The 18,291-nt window shown below is 38.9% G+C and overlaps 1 protein-coding gene and 1 non-coding gene across 2 annotated transcripts; both read right to left on the minus strand.

Annotated features, from left to right (window-relative positions):
* Positions 1-1,119: 1,119 nt before the first annotated feature.
* LOC106161887 (uncharacterized) lies at positions 1,120-15,722 on the minus strand. The gene is made up of 7 exons (XM_087015322.1): positions 15,275-15,722; positions 14,568-14,979; positions 9,714-9,894; positions 4,450-4,568; positions 3,869-3,937; positions 2,839-2,947; positions 1,120-2,390 (listed from the first exon to the last, which is right to left on the minus strand). The coding sequence occupies exons 2-7, from the start codon at positions 14,608-14,610 to the stop codon at positions 1,715-1,717; spliced, it is 1,197 nt and encodes a 398-aa protein (XP_086871448.1). The 5' UTR covers positions 14,611-14,979; positions 15,275-15,722; the 3' UTR covers positions 1,120-1,714.
* Positions 11,941-12,012, minus strand: Trnae-cuc (transfer RNA glutamic acid (anticodon CUC)). Its single transcript has one exon. It is a non-coding gene; the product is annotated as a tRNA-Glu (tRNA).
* Positions 15,723-18,291: the final 2,569 nt, after the last annotated feature.

An 18,291-nucleotide genomic window follows, 5' to 3' on the forward strand; every position in this document is an offset into this window, starting at 1 on the left:
GTATGCTATTAAAATATGCACCATTTATCAGTAATTTGAATACATGTTTCCTAATGATTTTTAATATATATGAACAAACTTATAAATAAGTGTTATAAATAAATGTATAATTGTCAGTCTTGTTTTGATGGACAGGTAAACGAACTCAGATTACGCTATACACAATACGTAGCGCCAAGAGATAAATAAATATGAATTATGTTAAATTGAGTAACAGGGCTCCGTATCTCGAAAGGTTCGCTATGTTGCGTACCTGCGCAAGTGTCTCGATTCCATGACCGATTCTATTTCGAGATACGGGGCCATGGAATCGAGACACTTGCGCACGTACGCAACATAGCGAACCTTTCGAGATACGGAGCCCAGATTTGCTGCAAACGACTTTATCAGACATTATTTAATCAAGCCAACATGAAGCATTCGGTTGAAGAGTTATATTTGCTTTTGCCAAAAATGTGCTCGGAAAAAGGGAAAGGGATTTATCAAAAATTTTAATAGAATGCAGTAAGACTCACTGACATTTTTTTCGTTTTGTCGACATAATAAAAAGAGGAAAAAGCAAAAAAAAAAAAAAAAAAAAAAAAAAACTCCAAGGTCATTAAATTTTTTTATTAGTGGCGGCATTTGCTTTGGAAAAAAAATCTGTCATACGATTATTGATATTTTGGTGTAAGACTAAAATACTAGTGCAACGAGCGTAACGAGACGAAACAAAGTGGCTTTAAAGTTTTTCAGCCGTATGCCCTAATACTACGATACCCCCCTTCCCCGTCTGTCACGGTCTAGGTTACTATTTTATAGTACTGTCCTTGTGACCCCACCTCCTCTGTGACCCCATCTTCCTCGTGAACCCCACCTTCGAAAAGACTTGTCCGCTTTTGGTACATGTACCGGTGTGACAAGAATGGAAGTCCAAGGAATGAAAGTCCGGGCTCCCATAAAATGAGTACAGGTTAGGGTTATTTGGAGTATTGGGGTTAGTAAATTGAACGAACGTCACCTGTACAAAGTAATCGGAAGCGGACTACGTTTCCTAGCGGACTTCCATTCCTGTTACACTGGTATCACGGAAAAGGACGCACATGATATTTCAAACTGCAGTGTTCAAACTTTACAGAATCAATGAGATAGATAGTATTTATTGCAGAGGACAGGATTGAGGTCCTTAATTGGATATGTTTACAATAAATGTTATAGTGAATAGAGTTCTTGTGAATACATAGATCATAATGAATATTGCAAGACGTTAGATGGCGAAGTTCTTGAAGTATATACAGTAGAAAATGTGTGGTGTTTTCAAACTTGTGCATTGTTATCGTATTTAAAACGATAAACATACTCAATATTAATGAATGAGATTAATTATATGTACATGAGACTCGTGTGACAAGTACTGTAAGTTGACGTAATGTTTAATTAACAAACTCTTGAGACAGTGACACACCAATCCTAATGACAATCACAAAAAAAACATAGTAAATACTAAATGCTCTATTTACACGTTAATAAACTTCGGGCTTTTTAAAATACAAGTGTGCACCGACGGCACACCAGCCTGTTTGTAATTTTTTATTTATTGCCAAATTTGCGAGGTTCCGGACCACATGGCATTGATCCTGCACGATTTCGATGTTCAACAAGGAAGGCAATAAATTACTCCAAGAACATACAGGTAGAGCGTTTTTTTTTCATAGGTCTCTCCATGGTGTTGTTTTTAGAGACAAGTTACGTACTCTGTCTCAATCCTATGTTTTGGTGGCATTCTTTTATGATCAGTCTTGCTGCATATATTACATGCAGCGCAATAGTCCGAAGACGGGCTGAGAGTTGAATAGCTTGTAAAATCAGATGAGGTAAAGGAATAATCCCTAGCTATTGGCGAAGCAGCGTCTGAGAGATAAATATCTACGTGTGAACTAGCAGGTGATGAAGTCATTAATATTTCTGAATTCCGAGGTGACGTCAACGAATCTATCGGTGACGTCAGAGAATCTAGTGGTGATGTCATCCAACTTCGGGATTCTTTCGATTCAAAGGATGAGGTCATCGTAGTTGTGGAACACGCACTTGAGAATATATTCTTCCTATCCTCAGGGCAGTTGCTCTGAACCCATGGGAATAATGTTGAAGGCATCGGAGTGTTATTTTGCCCTGTGTGCAGGGGTGACGTAGAGCGGGAGGCGTCACCTACCGGCCAAGACTGCATGAATGACGAAAAAGACAAATTGAGGGGCAGAGGGGTCAATTCCGGGGAATACGATATTTTTTCCGCTGCCTGTCTCCCCTCCCTGACAATGGGGGGAGACCTTGCCCGAGATGTTGATGGACCATTTGGGGCGGGATCTTCCTTGATTACCTCAAAGAATTTTTCGTTCTTGAACACAGTGCAACTGGAAAAGGTAATGTGAAATACAGGTGTTTTTAGGACGCGGTTCGCCTATTTAAATACAACTAGGTGACCAAATACATTTAAATTTTCCATTTCAAGTCAAAAACTATTGACACTACAGCGTCTCTTTTGAATAAAAAAATTGATAAAAATTATCCCTAAATTTCATTTTTTACATTGATTCGGATCTTGAAAAATCGCTATAGCTTTCTGCTGACAGCATAGGTGGATTAGACTAGAAAATGCAAAGTAAAATCTATTTTAGGTCCTTTATACAACGAGCAGTATGCTTAAGCGATAAACTCTCAACTTGTGTACTGCGAGAGGTCTTAACATGTACTTTAGTATATGTACTGCGAGAGGTCTTAACATGTACTTTAGTATACAGTATGTAATGCTACAGGTTCACAAGTTCTCTTCACGTTACGATAATTAAGGTCCTTACTCACCTGCCATTCAAATTGGGATCCTTGTCTTTATACAAGTTGACAGTGCTACCCGGATGTGAACAATACGGGGGCGGGGCGTCACACACGTACTGGAACGGATGGTGTTGTACTGGAACAGAGCAGATCAGAATTTATCGTAGCCTATAAGTTGCTTTTCTTTTCCTTTGACTATGTTTAAATTTATATTATTTCAATTAAAAAAATCATTCAGGAGCTATGTTCATTGGTCAACCAAATTTCAGTGGACGCACCATGTGACCCACTTCGTTGGTGCCGGTGGTGTCCCAGAAGCAGTGGCGGATTCAGGGGGTCAGCCCCCTTCGGTTTCTGAAAAATATATCGCACCAATATTCCCCTCTTGAAATTAGAATTTTGACTACCTAAATTATAGTTCTAAACCGTACAAAAAGGCACTGTTTGCTCTCCAAAACACCCAAAAATTTCCGGTGTCCTTGAGCAGGCCCTGAACCCCACACCAAGGGGGCGATGGTCGGCTTCGCATCAGAGGCCTGTCGTCCCCTCCCTCCCTTTCAAATAATCTTGGATCCGCCCCTGGAAAAGTATCTATAATGTGAATAATGCTTACAAATCGTTTGAAGACAACTTCCCTCTTTTGCCCCGTTTCTATTTTATTGTAACGTAATGTGCAATAAAAAATTAGGTGTTGGCTCACCAGAAGTTTGAGGCAGCTAACAGCTAGTAAAAACATAGGTAACGTATGTATCGATGGATATGAGACCCGGCATGATAGTGTAACAATCAGTAATATGCATTGTAGAAACATAGTTGCGCCGAACAACAACAATAATCTACACGCAATTTGGTAACGTATGTATCGAATACATACGTTACCGATACAGGTACATGCGTTACCAAATTGCGTGTAGAGTGTTGTTGTTGTTTACAGTAGTAGTAGTAGTAGTAGTAGTAGTAGTAGTAGTAGTAGTAGTAGTAGTAGTGGTAGTGCTGGTGGTGGTGGTGGTGGTGGTAATGGTAGATGTAGTGGTAGTGGTATGATAAGATCACTTACCTCCACAGTATTGGCAGGCTGGGTACCTGGGATCCACCGTACAACCGAGTCTATTCCTACGAGCAGTATCTAGATGTAAAGTAATAATAATAATAATAATAATAATAATAATAATAATAATAATAATAATACATGTGATAAGATAAGATATATACCAATTTGGAATAAAAGTATGCAGCATGTTGTGGTATATCTGGCATACAATGAAACGGCCCATCCAAGAGATCCTTTGCCCCTTCTTCTTCTTCTTCTTCTTTTTAACGTAAAATGTATGGCTTTTTTGTATTAGTAAAAGGAACACATTTAATTCGCCTCTTTATGGACATTGGTGAGGACCCGCGTCCCCGAATAAACACTCCCACTTCCCTACCCCAATTAACGAGTCAAAGCATTTTATCAACAAACAAGTACGTGTACCATATCTCCGTAAGTAACTTATCACTATCATAAATAAGAGCAATATTTTCATTGTTTCTTATCCAACATCTTTCAATTGCTGTAATTCAAAATGTGGAAAAAGAATTACTGGTATGTGTCAACCAACCTCCAATTCCACATTGTACAAAAAGTAATGTCCTCACCTTTCTTGTTCCTGTGTTTCTTGTGTATATAGCAACAACTGCACCAGTAACAGAAGATGAGCGTCATGACAATAACAATGAGAACACCTCCAGCAATTATACTAGCCAATACAGGTATACTGGAATAAAAGTAATACTAAGTTGAGAAAGGAGACAGCTAAAACTGACAAATGTACAGACTACATGTAGCAGTCTCAGCTTAAACATTTAGAAACTGCACTCAATGCCGACCTCTTTAATCATGATCTGCATGCGACACCAAGGCAAACGTTTGAAGAAAAAGAAATTTATCACAAACCTTTGGTAAAAGAATTGTAAAACACAAACAAATAAAACAGCACTTTGGTTATCTAAAATAAAATAATTGCCAAAAAAAAAAAAAAAAAAAAAAAAAAAAAAAAAGAAAGAAAGAAAGAAATAACCTATTGTGGCCAATACAAGTTCAGTATATTACGAGACTGGAGAAGAGCCGAGTGGGTGACAATCTCAACCGGCACACCAACCGCAATCATGCAAGGCTGCTTAAATAGTTTTTACCCCAGCTTTTATCTAAGCCCCTAAGAGCATCTTGACAATACTCTCTCAGTGGTGACAAAAGCCATCCGAGTATAAAAACATGTACTGATGTCTATCATATTATAAAACGCTCATAAAATATATCGTATACCATCGATACTTTCAGAGAAGCAGGCTCAAGGCAAATGCACAGTAAGTTATTAATTCAAAAGCGCTAGACAGAATAATTATATTTTTCTTTAAAAAAAAACCAGTGCACAAAAGGTTCTGCTGTACGAATGCGCTAGGCAAAGCGCCTTCTCTATGGCATTCTCATCAGCAAAAGAATTTTTTAACTTTTACATCAGTTATTCCAATCGTTCATTCAATATCTTTAGCGGACGAGGCTAACGAACGTGTTCGAATATCGAACAATGGTTTAAATAGAATAGAAAAGTGCGGTATATCCCCGGTTTTGAGTTCTAAGTGGTTAATCTTTTAGCCTCTCTCGTAATGAAGAGGGAGACTGGCGAATTTCACGTAAAAACTTCAGAAATTGTATATATATATATATATATATATATATATATATATATATATATATATATATATATATATAAAGCTCTAACGTGCATTGCATGCCTTAAAAAATTAACGTCAACTTTCTTTCTTTCATCGATCCCAAACTTCTGCGAAATTTAAAGGAGCTTAATTTTGTGACGTAGATACAATGTACTGAAATGTTTCATGAAGTCTATTAAAAAAATAACCTAAAAATAAATTCGTCCTATAAAATCGAGTTTCAGCCGCGCAGCAGCAGACCAGTGAAATGCACAAAGAACCTTCATTTTGTTCAGTGTAAGCGCACGGATATCACATTGTCTCTCGGTAGTGGGGAAAGTAAGATAAAAAATGGAGTTGTTTATAGTCAGTAGGAAGAGAACGCTCCTGCCAAAACCCATGCTGCGTATTTCTTTTGATACGAATCAGCTTTTCTAGTAAAACATGCACGCCCAGCGAAAGCTAAAAGAACAAGGAAGGGTGCGCTTTTAACGTGATCTAAAAGTTTATTTATTTGCTGTCATTTGCCCCCTTTTCCCGCCGTTCCGCTAACATTGGAATACTCATTTAATTGCATCTCCCCGTGAGCCGCCAGTCACTCGATCTAAGAATATACATGTTCACATGTTTCAGAGTCATGTCCTGTTTGTCAGCGACAGTTGGATTGTTAAGCGACGTTACGACATTTAACTGAAATTTATGTCCCTTCGCTGGGTAAATTCGGTATAGAAAATTCCAAATAAGTGACTATCAGTCCATGAATGTTTCACTGCAGCTATTTTAAAACAAAAACAAAAAATACTACACACTAGTAACGAACGTTTAAAGCCGTATGTGCAATGGTGAGCTTTACTTGCAGGTGTGAATTTTCACGTCTGTACTGCCGATGGCGTATATAACACAGGTTGGCATTCTTGCACCTGTTGAACCATTCATTTCAAGGAGCCGAACACAGGTTAAGAAGTTTATGCTGAACACTAATTGATGAGAATCAGAGTTTATTTGAAGGTACTCAGACCACCAGGGAACCAGTATCATCTAAATCACTTTCCTTACATCATTCAAGGGGTTCTTTTTAGGCCTAGAAGAGATAAGGGGCCCGTTTCACAAAACGGATGTTGTTGAAAATAGCCCTGCTGTGGATTTTAGCCGGCAAAGTCTAAAAGACTGCTACCCTCATCTTTTTGGTCACTATAGCAAATTATGATTCCATTGACAGTGATTTTTTTACCCTTATTGGTGACGATAAGGTATACCACCTATATTCTTGCGGGCCAGTCGTTCTGAAAACGCTTTTACAACAGAGCTGACTCGCAGAGTCGACTGTATCTGATGCTAGCTCTAATCGCCCAAACCTAAGACCTTTATCGTAACAGGCCCCACGTTCTCCCCAAAACTAGAATTGATCTTACTCGAATGAATGGCGATAAGAAACCATTCCCACAAGTTATTTCAACGTAAAACCTTTGGAAATTAATCAATCTCGGCTACACCTTAGAGTTGTGAGATATCCCTGCCATTTGCCCAATTAGCCTGTTAAGTTTCAGCCATATTTCAACGGGCGTCCTCTTTGAAGTGGTCCTTTTTTTCATTCTGTGCGGTGTTGCTCCTGGTACATTTGTATGTATCTATTCTAATTTTACCAACTGCCCATTGAAGACAGATTTCACGTAGTTCAACGGTGCAGCGAGTGAAAACACCAGTGAAAACCGAGCGCACGCGGTGCAGCGAGTGAAAACCGAGCGTTTTGGGGTTTCCAGGTCTCACGATAACTCTTGTAAGGTTTTCGGTCCCAATCCTCTCCGTCTCTTTGAAATTTGGGCCTACTGTAGAAAACGACTACGTTGCCCACTGAAATGTTTCTTTAAGAATATTTTAATAGATACATAGTGCTTTCTGGTCTATTATATCTTCGTTTCTGTTTTAGCAGAATGGTGCTTATTTTGATAAGTATTAAAATACTAGACAGTTTTGAGCACCGGAGCAATTTCGAAGCATATCTTCATTCAGAAACCTCGTTATGAGACTTATCGTTTCCGTTCGGTATTTCTGCAAACGCTTCCATATTTTTCTTATCTTAGAATAAACATCTTTATCACAGTTAAAAAAGGGCAGTAGAAATGCCAAGTGGATATTTGCTGTTAACTGATATTTATTACAGGATATTATATTTTACTTCACAATTGCACGCGAGAATTAGATGAAGCTAACCTTAGCCTACACAAAGACTCCTATCATTCAAGGGTGTTTTCATCATTTTAAGGGGGGAAATTTTCTCCAAAGTGGATTTAGCTCAATTATCCCCCGCTCTGTAATTGAGTATGAGTTTTGGTGATTACTGCTCGACTGTAAGTGTTATTTCTTACCAAAACAATCAGGAAAAACGACAGGAACTACCAAGCATTTTGTTTGTTGAGACCACAATGGTGAATTCCTGACACGTACAAGTGTTAATTTAACTAAACAACGGTAACAGGCTACAAAGGGTAATGCAGTCGTCCTCTTTGGTAAACTAGTCTTTTCAGTCTTCCATGAATAGCTGTTTGTTACAGTGTACAAATGTTACACCACAGTGCTTGTACCGCATCCACTTATAAAAATGAAATGATATGGAATTTCTCCTCTCTTTTCATTCAGATGGGCATTTGTGTGTGTATGGGGGGGGGGGGGGGGGGGGGGGTCAGCCCATGTAGGTCACTTGCGGAAAAAACGGTGGGATAAGGGAAATTTATCCCCACGCATTTTTTCTGAGTGGCTATAGCATCTCTCCAATTTCGAATTATGTCAACGGCTTTGCACACGGTATACTCTGGTGACAAAGCCAAAAGTGTTGAAATTTTCAGGAAAATTAGATGTTTGCTATATCAAGATATAACACTCACTGAGAGGCTGAAAAAAACACGCCGTTTAAAAAAACAAGTAGTCACACCCTTTCTGTCACGATCGCGCACAATAGCGTCTATTTTTTCCGTTCTAAACACATCCACCCCAGCCAGGAACACGCAGACTTGGCAAGTGAACTAATCGCACACCTCAGGTACTAATCGGTGAGTTTACCAAGGTAAAAAAAACGGGGGTCTAATTCACAAAGGACTTTAGCCCGAAAATTGCTCCTTAAGACTAAAATTTAAGTCTACTTTGACCCTAGAGAAATTAGGATAAATAAAACATAGCAAAAAGAAAATTTTTCATTATTGAGATCAATGTTTTATTTACTTAAGTGTTAAACTAAGGATTTATCTTTCACTGAAAAGACTGAAATTTTGGCGTAAATATTTAAACTAAATGTTTGGTGCCAAAGTCCTACTTGTGAAACCGCCCCTTGGGAAAGAAAACAAAAACATCTACAATATATATAATTTCCTCTACAGCTCGATTACTCAGGTAAGCCCTTTATCAGCTTAAACAATGCCGACAGCGCTTCCGAAATTTCTTTTAAGAATTCTCACGCGTTTTTTGTCTCGTCAACCTCCGGTCTAATAACCCTGAGTTTCAGAAGTCTGTGGGAATTCACCTCTGTACTATTAGCGTTACTCAGTTACGGCACAGGAGTGCTGGGGTGGAGAGATGAGTTTACAGGTCTTTCTGAAACTCAGGGTCGTTCTGGCAGACAGACAAGCCAATCCCGTTGCACCTGTGATATTCCGAACGCCTGGGGAATCACCCTGTTTTATGTTGACTATAACACCATGGGCTTAAAAAGTTTATAATCTGAGAAAGAAAAAAGGTCAATTTTTTTTTTTGGTAAAATAAAGTGAAAGCTGTACCTTATCCGTTCTTTTCTAGAAATAGACTAAGGAGATATGAAAGCTCTTAACTTTCACATCTCTCTCTCTCTCTCTCTCCATGTGAGAGAGAGAGAGAGAGAGAGAGAGAGAGAGAGAGAGAGAATAGAAGGAGCGAGAGAGAGCGAGAGAAAAGAAAGATACGTGCGTGTGTGTTCTATTGTCTGTGTATGCTTGAGTGTCGGCGCATTTTCGTGCATGAATGTGCTTGTGGTCGTGCGTTTTAAACAGAAATGCATACAGACGGGCGTATGGGTGGGCGCACGTACAAATAGACAGAATCATACATCGACAGAGATAGTCATTTATTTTGGTGGCTGATGTAGCTCTCCTTCTTCACTTTTCCCGCTATCACGGGTTAGGCCTACTTCTGACGCTCGGGGTATAGTAAAGAGATAGACGGGAAGACCAAGTTCAACTCACTTTTCCAGTAAATCAAATCCTTCTGGCTGCGGCGCCTCGCTGGGCGGTGGGCAGCAATAGCGTGCTTGCTGGGAACCACAGCAGTACTTCTCTGGCTCGGGGTCCAGCTCGGGGCATGAGAACCCGTTGTTCCACACGCCATATCTATCAAGATACCCGGGACAGTAGGGCTCCTTGGATTCTGAAACAACAACAACTCGAATTACGTTTACGAAGACTTTGCGTGAATGCCCAAGTTCGTGCACTGTAATAATAACTTTGAACTGAATCGCTTAATTTACCTTTACCTGGTCCCGAACTAACACGAAAAGAACGGTGGTTTCGTTTCTGAAACTTACAAGAATTTCAAAAATAAAATATATTCGAGGGGGTGGGGGCATCAGGATGAAGAATTATTTACTTTAGAAAGGTACTAGTATACAAAAACCATTTTACAATGTGTCAGGCAGCGGGTTGGAAAATCTAGCTTTCTCGTTTTCTCGAGGGGGAAGGGGTACTTTTGAAGATGGAGGGGTGAGGGAGGGGGGTGTACCTGCTATGTCCTCCCTGGAAATGTGGTTGACCCTGCACCCCCCCCCCCCCAACACACACACACACACACACACACACACACACACACACACCTGCAAGACAGCTTGTTGCTCAGATAACCATTTCATCCAATTACTGTTCATGAACTGTATCTTTTTGCGGCGAGTATATTGGTAAAAAGTTAGGGGCCACACGTACTCTTGCCTTTGCCGAAAAAAAAAGCATTTTATTACAGGAAGCACAAAGATTAAGCTGGCGTTTCAATGTGAAAAACCTCGCCTGAAATGTCACATTTTTTCAGGCAACGGTTTCGTATGTCTCCGTCATTTGTATGGGGCCATGTGCATATAACACGTTTTTTGACTGTGTTTCAGACCGGGTCATATGTGTACCCTGGGAGTCATATGTGTACCCCGGGAGTCATATGTGTACCCTGGGAGTCATATGTGTACCCCGGGAGTCATATGTGTACCCTGGGAGTCATATGTGTACCCCGGGAGTCATATGTGTACCCTGGGAGTCAGGGTACACATTTTAGAATGCCCTATGACGTTTTTTGTAATCTATAACAGAAGGGAGTTTCCAAAGACTTCTGAAACTCGGGGGGCAGAGAGAGCTGACGGTGAATATAAAATTTTAATTGTCTTGCAAAAACATTGAAGGGAAAACTGATACCGGTTTATCGACTCTGACATTGAAAGGCGGAGATGGGCATCCTCATAACTCGTTTCTACATATCCCAGAGGTTTAAGTACTCGTAACTGGCATGGAATCTTTTTCTGTTCATTGGGGACAATATTTAAGCATCACCGTCAGTTCCCCGACGATCGTGTCAGTGAGTCCGTCTGGAGAAGTCCAGCCAACTCTGTAATAAAAAACTTGAAAGACCGAAATTTCAGGCCCTGATTAAAAAAAACACTGTACCTGATAGAGTAAGATGTGTGCATGGGACCATGTAACGTTGCTCACAAAGCTGTTAGCCACTGGGGCTATTTTTCTTTCTTTCTTTTTTTTTCTTTTTTGAAACTGGGGCCAGTCAAGCCAGTCTACTTTGACCCCAGATGAATCAGAGGTGATACTAATAATTTAAACTCCTTGACTTTTTATCAAAAAATAGACTGTTTCAGACCACTTCATTCAAGTGTTTTGTAATCATGAACAAAGGAAGGCAAATTTTTGGGTCTAAAAGTGAAGACCAATTTTCAGGCCAATATTATTTTGGGATATCGGCCCTTGCACATAGTGTAATGACAATTCGGTAACGTGAAACTTTTGGCAAACAGAAAAAGTCCAACAATCTCAGTTATGATAAATGGGAAATATTTCCTGTCGTATCTCAAATAACTTATCAGCTACAAGTAGTTTTTGCATTCCTCGTTGTATCATTTTACGTGTTTATCGAGATTTGGTGTAGGTTTGGGGTTTTTGATAGTCGTGTTTTTTGGTCTTGCAGAGACGCCCCGCTGTAGCTGGCGTGACTGATCAGGAAATAAAGGGGGAAACTAAATATGAAGGTCATACTGATAACATCTTGTACTGCGCCTTACTATCTACTATCAATTGAAGATGGGAGTATCTTTTGGTGAAAATTTCATTAAAGAGAGTCACAAAATAAGGTGTAAAATAAGGTGGATTTTTTTTTTTTTTTTCATTTTAATTCCACTGACGAGACTGAAAAACAATTGTAAAATTTACTTTCCGACGCCGGGAATCGAACCCGGGCCACCTGGGTGAGAGCCAGATATCCTAACCACTAGACCACGTCGGACAATGATGTACCTGAGTTAACCAGTCAGCAGAAACTCTGCCTCAATTCTGCGTATAATTATTCCAAAAATTAAAACGTATTACTCTGAGATGAGCCGAGCCACACTAAGCTCCACAAGCTTCAATGAAGTTCTACTAACGCTCTGTAATTAAAAAAATAAAATCATCAAGTGTTTTCCCACCTCGAAAAAGGGTAAATCAATAACAAAGAAAAAGAATTTTAAAAGCATATACATCAATTTTCTGCATCAGAAATAAAGCAAATTTTGCTATCAATATCCATTATATGGTTCAGATTCCCTTTGTATGAAACAATGACTTTATGACTTTTATATCTTGTGAAACAGTAAAACCATCAATGTTCGAGGTCCAAGTGACGTCACCTAGCTGGAGATTAAATAATGACGTCATATGGATAAATGAAAAGGAAGAGATTGATTCAGGGCAGTAAAAGAGTTAAAGAGTTTTCCGAGTTTTTCTCGTCAAAAATTCGTTCGCTATGTGTCTCTTCCCAGTAAGATTGTAAGATTCTAACGCTAATCATGGGAGACAAGAGACGGAAACTTGAACGGCTTGTCGCTTCATCTCGCACGTTTATCTCACAAACATCGAATCTGACCTCGAATGGTTCTTATTAAATTGAAACCCTTTAATTCGTTTGCCAAAGGAGGGCCTATGGAATGTAAACATCGCCCACCACTTTTTATAATACACATCTTTTTAAAAAAGTAAAAATTAGGGAAAAACGGAAGTTCTGATGGAAGGATATTAAAAGGCAAAATGTTTAAAGAAATAAACATTTCAACCACTTTATTGGAGACGTAGCTCCCGGAACAAATGTTAAGGCGTGGTATATTTTGCTAGTTTCGATAAAAAACTTTAGACTCTAAAAAAAAAGACACTAATTGATATACGAGCGACTCTCGTAGTGCGTCTCATATCACCGCATATGGTTCTAATTCTCTGCTTTGCTATCTTGGAGTTGAAATAAAGTATCGTTAATTGGAAAGAACGTTCGGCCTTGAAGAGCTTACCTTAGACTACAAAGAGGAGGACGAATATTTTAATTGCATCCATAGTTTTCATCGTCTGCGATTTGGGAAAAGTTGCAAGGAGCATGGTAAAAAAAACTTTCCGGATGTTATGGGCAAGCTGATTAAATATTCATGAATTTTTTGTTCCTTGCTCTGTGTTTTGTTCCGACTCTCTGCGTCGAATGTGTAGTCTGAGCAGAGCCAGTATTATATATGATAATATATAGGCCTAATATAATAATGAAAGAAAATTTCAATCATTACCTGCTAGAGACAAGACCAGCGTTATCTACATGTGTCACATCAAATATATTGACTTTTGTTTCAAGGAAAGACAATATTGTTTCAGTTTTTTGATAGTTTTTTTATATATTCTTATACATGCCTTGATTTATTTATATTTTAAATTCCCCTCGTATTGTACAAAAATGCATTGTCTACATTCTGCGATGCATTTGTTTCCTACAAAGTTTGCATAAATTATGCTCTAAGATCCATCAATCTTGTATGAAGGGTCCCAGCTATGATAAAGAAATCTGGATTAAATTAGACGAGTTTTTCTTACAGGCACTCAGGAACGTCAGGAAACTAAAATGTGTTTTGGAGGACTCTTGACACCGATACGCCTGCTGCGAGTGTCAGTTAAAACGTCACGGGTGACTTGGAAAGGGTATTGAATATCATACGCTCGCATGCTTACTGGTATATACTAAACTGCTATTTCGCGCCACTTGTTTATAAGGGTTGATTGAAGCACGATATTGTTGTTTATCTGCCTAATGCATTGTGTCATGACTCTCACGGACCTTTCATCAACACAGGAGAAGTTGCATACACAGTACAGTAATCATTTACGTAAAATGTTTTGCTAATGGTAACTAACATTTATGAACGTTCTGGCTTACATGTCCATCTGACCCGAGTAGAATCGTTAATCATAATCTTCATTTCTTTAGATCAATTCTCCATTTAGGGTGCCCCAATAACCACCCAATATAACCACCAGCCCCATTATATGTTTCAATACATATAATATATGAATTTCTGTATAAAAACTGGAGCATTCGGTCTAAATCGCCAGTTATCAATTAACATTTGAACCGAGCAGGTCCCCATGCTGCTTTGCTTGTGACAAATTGGATAACGATTATATAAATATGCTAGATTATATAAATATACTAGATGGAGTAATAACCAAGTGAGCAAAGGAAACAACTGCAGGCGGGAGTGTATTGGAGTTGGTGGTGGCTGGTGGTGGTGTTGGGGGTGTGGGGTGGGGTGGGGTGGGGTGGGGAGGGGGAGGGAAATATTACCCCACCTTCAAAGTCTATGTGCTACCACAAACCTTTCGAACAATTACCCATTTTTATTGGTAAAACCATCTTCATATATTTTTACTTGTTCTGGCAAAACATATTATTTTGTGACCCAAGCTTCTTAAAACGCACAGTTTGTCACTTGGCAAAATTGATAGAATGATTTGGTTATTTGAAAATAAATGCAAGAAGTGGACAGAACTGACCTTGGTTGAAAATCCACTGCGCGCCCTCCGGCTTGCTAGGCATTGCTGAAATAGTTTGCCAATGGCGTTAGCCGTCAGACCCTTGCTCCGCTTGCTGTGGCCAGTCAGGAGGCAACTGAAGAACAGCGCAGAGATTCTTGTTTACAACACCACTGGCACGCACGCCGGAGAAGATTTGTTTTCCAAAAGCCACCGCTGTTGAGAGGAAGAAACCTTATTCCCGCACGTGCAAACGAAAGTCGAGTGTCAAACTTTGTATCTCTGAAACGCTGTCACATCTATCAAACCCAAAACCAGGACCTTTAACTCTCCCTCAGTATATGCCCTTAAGTTTCTCTCCAGCTCGAGCCACAAGCCTGGGCTATCCTCTGCTTGTGGGGAGCGAGACGTTCCTGAGAGGACAACGAATTCCCTGTAAATTTGTACGGATTCGATTAACTTTGCCAAATTAATTGAACATTGTAAATATTGCAAACTAGTAGCATTTATCATTCCATTCATATACCGTTAGTCATCCAGAGTGGTTACTGTTGAAGTTTGCAATTTCTCACATCCGATGAGCGGTGGGAAAGTAGGAACACGCTTTCCACAAATCTAATGATTAAAAATGAAGCCGCTGCTCGGAGCTTAGCCTCTCGTTTTTTAAATGATTCTCAAGCAAGATCTGAGTTTGCCAAGCACACCAAATAAATACCCCAATATACTACCTTTGTGAAGTACAAGTAGGTGTCTGCTTTCTATCAAGCAAAATCTCTATCTAGTTCAACAAGGAGACTCCACTGGCTCTCTGGCTCTGGCCTCGGCTGAGACCGCATTCACACCAGGTTTAAATAGAATCTTAATCCATTCGAGCGAGCGTCGTCGCAGTAGCCATTACTCGCTCCACACCAATTTATACCTGGGAATCTAATCTCTCTCAAGAAATGATGTGCGAACACCGGCTTGATTGCAACTATTCCTAAAAAAAACGTTTAGGTCAATACAACTGTACAGATGACACCTGGTTGTGTTCAGTGTGAATACGACCAAGAGTTTCTCAGCTGGCCACACGTGGTGCACGTGGTTCATATCCCTCACTTCTGGTGGCCCGTCTCACCACCTATGTCACACTGTGAAATATAACCCAAGCTGGTGTTCATAAACCACTGGCGGCTCCATGCATTTGCTTAGTGTGTGTTTGGATATGTAGGGAGATTGGGAGATAATAAAGATGTTTTGGTCCGCAACAGTAGAAAGGGATAAAACTTTCTTTGATTTTGTTTCGTTCCGTTCATTAGGCTGTTTGAATGTGGCTCCGTAGCTTAGGGGGGCGAGGTGGGGTGGGGTGGGGTCACTCTGCCCCCTCCCCCCCCCCCAAAAAAAAAAAAAAAAAGAAAAATAATAATAATAAAAGACACCATTGTACAGTTTATAGATTTAGTTATAGACCCATCGGGCAAGCTGGGCCCAAGGTGTAACCCAATAGATGAGCAAGGCCAGGCAATCCCCGTTGTTGTGTTAATTACATGTACGTTTGTATCTATAGTATTAATAAAACGTAAGTGATATGTGAAGTAGGTCTTATTGTTCCTGTGGGAATATGTTATTCCTCGTTAACTATAAAATATAAACTGTCTTGATTTTGTCTTTCTATCTTATTTGCTCTCTATTTTCTTTGTTTATTTTCACCTTTCCATCCCTTCTTTCCCCTTTCAATCACCCCCTCTTTCATTTGCTCATTTATTCATTCTATTTTTTCTCTTTTATCCTGCGCCGCTACTCTTCCTCCGCACCCCCCCCCCCCCCCTCCTCTTCATTTTCCCTTGATATTTTAACCGGATACCCTAAGCTTTCTACCGCCCAAGTATTAACGCTGTAATAAGTCACTGAACTCTGATTAACAAAACGGAAAACGCGGCAAGAGTTGAGGGCGAGTACTGCTTTGTTTCACTCTTGGCATTTTTCACGCCTCTACCATATTTCATCGAGTCTCAGTATGTGGCTTATGACTTCGGTTTCCTCTGAGATCGAAGCAAGCCTTTAGTTACTCTCCGGTAGGTTTATGAGGTCGTTCGGGCGATGGACATAAGTTGTATCAGTTCATGGTGAAGATGAAGGTCGAATGAAAACAATTGTTGGCTTTTAGACGTTATGAAATACAGTATGAAGAAATGTTTGAAGACAGAAAAACGTCACTTTAGAAAGGTTTGAATGTGTTATTCGTACAAACAACGGCAATATTTCAATGGAAAATGGTAGTATTGATTAGTTCCATCTTTATACAACATTAAATTATGCATTTTTAATAATTTTATTTAAAATGTAATTCAGTGTATTGCAATTCACTGCCAAAATCCAATAGTAGGAACACAGAAGTATTTCTTAGTATAGTTTCAAATGTTGTTGATAAGATAGTAAAATAAAAAGACAAATATTAAAGTATTTGCCCGTATTGTTTTACCAAACTGTTTATATCTTGAGTAGAATTTATTTATCTATTTACATGTACTATCTAATCATATTTCATTTTTTTCTTTGAATTCATTTTATTTATATTAACTGGCATATTTATTGTTATCAGTATTTTTGTACATTGCCAGGTGACTAACGTCAAAATAAACACTTGTGCGATAACAGGAGTTCTAAAATCTAGATAACCAGACAATTGCAGTGAAATTTATATCACAAAATTATCAGTAATCGTAGCCTCCTCACTCGTTTCCGATGCCGCCATGCTGATAAAATCGTCTGCTTTATCACGGTGGTCTCCGCTGAAACAAAGAATATGTGTAATTCATTTTGTTCAAAATTTACAACATATTTGCTGAATCAAAGAAAAGCGCATCGAATCAAAGATTTTATTATTTCAAAGTCTATCTTCTATTATTTCAATGAAATTTCAATATAAACTTCTTCTTGGTATTTATTTTGGCACATGAAAGTTTTGAAATAATGTAATGTAGGTGTTTACCTCAAACCGAGCGAACAAAATGTAATTTTAAAACTGAAATAAAACCTCATTTTATGAAAACTCAGTTCCATTTTTGAGTTTGGCATTTGAAATATCGACCTTAGTTTGCAAGATCTTAGATGAATAAGATTAAGAAAAAGAAGAAAATCAACTCTAAGAACTTCTTGATTGCGCCGTAGGTAAAAAAACTACCCAATACACCGATATTTCGGGTTCCGATTGTGACGGAACAGCTGCCACAATGAAAATTACTCGAAGACATGGTCGATAGATGTAACATTTCTTTACAGTAAAAGCTACAATTTGTATTCTTTGCAATTGCGGGAATTCGAAAATAATTTTCTTGTAGTCAAATGTTTTTCTACGATCAAAATTAGGTATGTATATAAAATCTAAAGAATTAAAGGCCTGGTGTACGTTTTAGTCGCCACTATACGAATTTCCATACAACTAAAATATCTTTTTTTACTTACAGTTGGGTTTTGACTATCGTTTCAGTAAGCATGGTCATAGCGAGTGAGACCGGTTGACTATAGTCCTGTTTAAGCGCAAATTTCACAGAAAAGTTTAACCCAAAATTGATCTAAATTTCAGACCAAAAATTGCTCTACTTTAGTTCAAGAATAGACACATAGTTCTCCACATTAATAACGAATGTTTTTATCGAAAACATTAGACACGTCTTTCTCCTCACAATTTTTCCAAATGCGATATTACTGGCAGAAAATAGATAAGGATTAAAGATCTATTTTCACATGAATAGACCAATCAAAG

Source organism: Lingula anatina, chromosome 6 (genome assembly GCF_051362555.1).
Source record: "Lingula anatina isolate TDL-2025a chromosome 6, LinAna3.0, whole genome shotgun sequence".
Lineage (NCBI taxonomy): Eukaryota > Metazoa > Brachiopoda > Lingulata > Lingulida > Lingulidae > Lingula > Lingula anatina.

Excerpts from the sequence above, each read along its gene's own strand:
- LOC106161887 (XM_087015322.1), bottom strand. The coding sequence starts at position 14,610 with ATGCCTAGCAAGCCGGAGGGCGCGCAGTGGATTTTCAACCAAG. Across the intron at positions 9,895-14,567 it reads GCAGTGGATTTTCAACCAAG|AATCCAAGGAGCCCTACTGT; the intron begins GTCAGTTCTGTC and ends TTGTTGTTTCAG. Across the intron at positions 2,948-3,868 it reads AGCCTGCCAATACTGTGGAG|TACAACACCATCCGTTCCAG; the intron begins GTAAGTGATCTT and ends GCTCTGTTCCAG.